Source organism: Micropterus dolomieu, unplaced genomic scaffold (assembly GCF_021292245.1).
Source record: "Micropterus dolomieu isolate WLL.071019.BEF.003 ecotype Adirondacks unplaced genomic scaffold, ASM2129224v1 scaffold_136, whole genome shotgun sequence".
Taxonomy (NCBI): domain Eukaryota; kingdom Metazoa; phylum Chordata; class Actinopteri; order Centrarchiformes; family Centrarchidae; genus Micropterus; species Micropterus dolomieu.
Genome location: NW_025744129.1, coordinates 994 through 5,207, shown reverse-complemented (window position 1 = coordinate 5,207; position 4,214 = coordinate 994). Strand labels below are relative to the sequence as shown.

The 4,214-nt window shown below is 39.2% G+C and overlaps 1 protein-coding gene across 1 annotated transcript; it reads left to right on the top strand.

Moving 5' to 3' along the window:
- Positions 1–235: 235 nt before the first annotated feature.
- On the top strand, positions 236–1,687 carry LOC123967198. Its single transcript, XM_046043234.1, has 3 exons — positions 236–453; positions 641–892; positions 1,031–1,687. Exons 2-3 carry the CDS (start codon positions 683–685, stop codon positions 1,493–1,495), a joined length of 675 nt encoding a protein of 224 aa, XP_045899190.1. The 5' UTR covers positions 236–453; positions 641–682; the 3' UTR covers positions 1,496–1,687.
- The last annotated feature ends 2,527 nt before the right edge of the window (positions 1,688–4,214 follow it).

The following is a 4,214-nucleotide window of genomic DNA, read 5'->3' as shown; positions in this document are numbered from 1 at the left end:
GAACCAATTCTGCTAAACTACAAGCACAACCTACCAGCTTTACACTCAAATTGCAGTTCTAAAACACACTTTTTTCAAAACACTACACACAATTCTCTGCTTTTGGCACAAGTTTCATGCAGAAAATATCTTGTTTTCACAAGGAACACACTGCCATTCAAATATGCACACTGACTCATCACAAGGGCAAACACCCGTCACACAGTTTTTTTTCTAATTAGCAATCAGAGCTTTAGCATAAAAGGGCAACAGGTGAGCTCTTCAATGGAGCAATGGATGCCAACATTGGAAACGGGGGACGAGGACCGTAATCTCTGATGAGAGCCGAGCCACTTTGGTTGATCATGTGGTCAACCATGCTCTAACAATGAGGGAGGCTGGGCAAAGAGTGCAGCCAAATCGGAGCAGGTACACTGTAGCATCCATCATCCGGACTTTCCGAAATGAGAATAGGTAAGAAATCTACTCTCACTAGCAAATTGCAGTACTGCATATCAATACAGTACTCAACGAGTACAGTAATACAGTATTGCCTGTGGACTGTTCTGTAGGACTGTAAAAATACTGTAAAGTATGTTACAAGTATTTAGGAAATGTATACCTACTTTGTATTTACAGTATTTTACTATTTGTTTGGCAGAACTGAAAGATTTCCAACACAAGATGGTCTGAAATCATAAACATGGTCCTAGAAAACAACGCCATAACATTACAGCAAATACAAAGAAAAATTATAGAAAACAATGACATATTTCAAAATATTGATAGGGTAAGCTTATCAACACTGGACCGTGTCTTTCGCAGAAATCATCTCAGGATGAAGCAGGTCTACAGGGTGCCATTTGAACGCAATTCAGAAAGAGTCAAAGAATTGCGATATACCTATGTGCAAGTGAGTCCCACAATTGATGCATACACTCAACACTGTATACAGTAAATTATACATATTTCAATATTGTAATCATAATGATTGTGCTTCACAATAGTGACCACTCCATGTCTATTTCTGATATTGTCATGTGTGTTTCAGAGAGTCCTTGAGCTAGAGGTGGCTGCAGTGGAGCACCAGTTCATCTTCATTGATGAGGTTGGGTTCAACCTCACAAAAAGACAAAAGAGGGGAAGGAATGTCATCGGCCAGCGTGCCATTGTTGAAGTCCCTGGCCAGCGCATAGGGAACATCACAATGTGTGCAGCAATTACCCACCACGGCGTCATCCATCACCATGCTACCCTTGGCCCCTACAACACCGCCCATCTGATCACATTCCTGGACACCCTACACAACACACTCATTCCACCAGATCAGGTAGATGGCCCAGAGCAGCTCAGGTACGTTGTCATTTGGGACAACGTAAGTTTCCACAGGGCTGCTCTGGTTCGTAACTGGTTCACTGCCCACCCACACTTTTCAGTTGTTTATCTCCCTCCGTATTCTCCATTCCTCAATCCTATTGAGGATTTTTTTTTCTGCCTGGAGATGGAAAGTGTATGACCGAAATCCACCAACGCGTATACCTCTTCAAGCTATGGAGGATGCATGTGGAGATATAGCAGCTGATGCTTTTCATGGCTGGAATCGCCATGCTAGGCGATATTTCCCCCACTGCTTGGCCAGGGAAAACATTGCTTGTGATGTGGATGAGGTGCTGTGGCCAGACCGCAACAGAAGAGAGGATGCAGCATAGTTTGTTTTTTGTTTTGTTTTTTTAAAATTTTTTTACTGTAACTGTGTACAGTAAATTCTTCTGTTTTTTGTATGTAGTGTATGTGCAACTTTGTTGGTTGGGAATGGGATGTACACTGTGTACATTGTTTTTGTGGGACAAATAAAATATATTTGTTACCATGTATATGTGTGTTCTGAGTATAAAAACAATATTCTCAAATATTTTACAACACACTTATGTATGTACTGTCTGTAGTAAGTGTAACACTGAACAAAAAAAGGCCTAAGTCATTATGATGAATGGAGAAGAAGTGTTTTCCATTCATCATAGTGTTTTACATTGAGCACATCAGTGTTCAACTGGTTCTTATGAATGTCTATTCATATGATGGTTTGTGCATGTCATTTGAAAACATAATACCATTTTGAGAAGAAATAACATTGTTTTGAATGTAAAGTTTCATTTTGCAGGAGAATTGAGGGGTTTTGCCCTGTGTGTGTGTGTGTGTGTGTGTGTGTGTGTGTGTGTTTTGATTTGTGTGTAGAGTTCTGAGAATATGAGGCATTCTTTCAGAAAATGTGTGTAAACAATCGAGAAACTGTAATCTGTCACCATGTGCTGTGATGTATTGTGTTCTTTACTTTTAGTATTGATTATTTGACATCTTAGCATTGAAGGTGTCTGAGCTAATATCCTCAAATGCAGTACACAAACATGCGCTTTCTTAGCAGTGCCTGTGTGACTGATTGCTGTGTTTGTGTATGGCTTTCCTTTGAAATGATGCCCAACTTTCCAACGAATTGTTTGAATTGCTTTGTACGTAGCACTATTAGTAATACTGTATGAAGGGCACACTATTGCACACTGGTACTTACCTGCATAAATTGTTGTAAAAATCTTATTAGCCCATCTTAAAATGGAACAAAGTACCATTTACGTCAAAATAATAAAACACTGAAGAGGAAGTGAGTTTTGAAATATAATTGCAAGAAGGGCTGCAGTGATTCCAAAAATAAACATAATAAGTGACTTATTACCATAATAATTACACAGTGAAACAAGTTGCTAAATGGTCTGTATCCTTTCAAGTCTTTGCAACAACAAATCGCTTTACGCTACAACACGTTCACCCATTCACACACTGTTCAATTTCATAAAAACAGTTACATGTGAGAAAGAACTACAGCTGGAAGGTCAGTGAACACTTGTGGGGTCAGCTAATGACTCCAAGCTAGACCTGTCTTACTTTTCCTTGTCACATCAATTAAGACACTTGAGAATGTTCTATAACATTTATGTTAATCTGTCACCATGTGCTGTGATGTATTGTGTTCTTTACTTTTAGTATTGATTATTTGACATCTTAGCATTGAAGGTGTCTGAGCTAATATCCACACAAACATGCGCTTTCTTAGCAGTGCCTGTGTGACTGATTGCTGTGTTTGAGTATGGCTTTCCTTTGAAATGATGCCCAACTTTCCAACAATTGCTTTGTACGTAGCACTATTAGTAATACTGTATGAAGGGCACACTATTGCACACTGGTACTTGCATAAAGTGTTGTAAAAATCTTATTAGCCCGTCTTAAAATGGAACAAAGTACCATTTACGTCAGAATAATAAAACACTGAAGAAGAAGTGAGTTTTGAAATATGATTGCAAGAAGGGCTGCAGTGATTCCAAAAATAAACATAATAAGTGACTTATTACCATAATAATTACACAATGAATCAAGTTGCTAAATGGTCTGTATCCTTTCAAGTCTTCGCAACAACAAATCGTTTTACGCTACAACACGTACACCCATTCACACACTGTTCCCAGCTGTACAAGTGAGATGCTCCTAATTTCATAAAAACAAACCTTTTCAAAGGCAGATATATAATGCAGAGATATAAGATGGGGTCCAACATGCACATGCCATACTGATGCATGATGAGAGAAGCGTTGAGATTTACCTGATGCCACTGACATCAAGGGGTTCATCAAACGGTTGACATCTTTTAAAATGTATTTCTAACTGCATGTCCTTCCTTCTTCCTTAGACTTTTAAGATATTGACAAAATAATCCTAATTCATGGTCCTCTTACAATTTACTGAAATGGATGGCATTTGCTCAGTCAAACTGAGTGAGATGTAAATATAAACTGTCAGGTACAGTTGAGGCTGTGGCACAGGAGGAAGAGCGTGTCGCCCACTTATCGGTAGGTGTTTGATCCCCGGCTCCTCAAGTCTGTATGTTGAAATATCTTTGTCTAAGATACTGGACCCAAAATTGCTCCTGAAGGCTGTGTCATCAGTGTATGAATGTGTGTGAACGGGTGAATGCGACATGTTTTGTTTGTGCTTTGACTGGTCGGAGGACTAGAAAGGCACAGTCTATTTGACATTGGAAACAGCAAGTACGTGGCCCTTGAATTGGTGAAACTAATTTTCATGGAGTTTCGAGAGTACTCAGTGTGCTCTCTGGCTTTTCAGTCAATGTTGATGAAGTGTGGTTATAAATGGTATTAATATTGGAATGTACAAACCTAGAGTCTCCT

Excerpts from the sequence above, each read along its gene's own strand:
- LOC123967198 (XM_046043234.1), top strand. The coding sequence starts at position 683 with ATGGTCCTAGAAAACAACGCCATAACATTACAGCAAATACAAAGAAAA. Across the intron at positions 893-1,030 it reads TGCGATATACCTATGTGCAA|AGAGTCCTTGAGCTAGAGGT; the intron begins GTGAGTCCCACA and ends TGTGTGTTTCAG.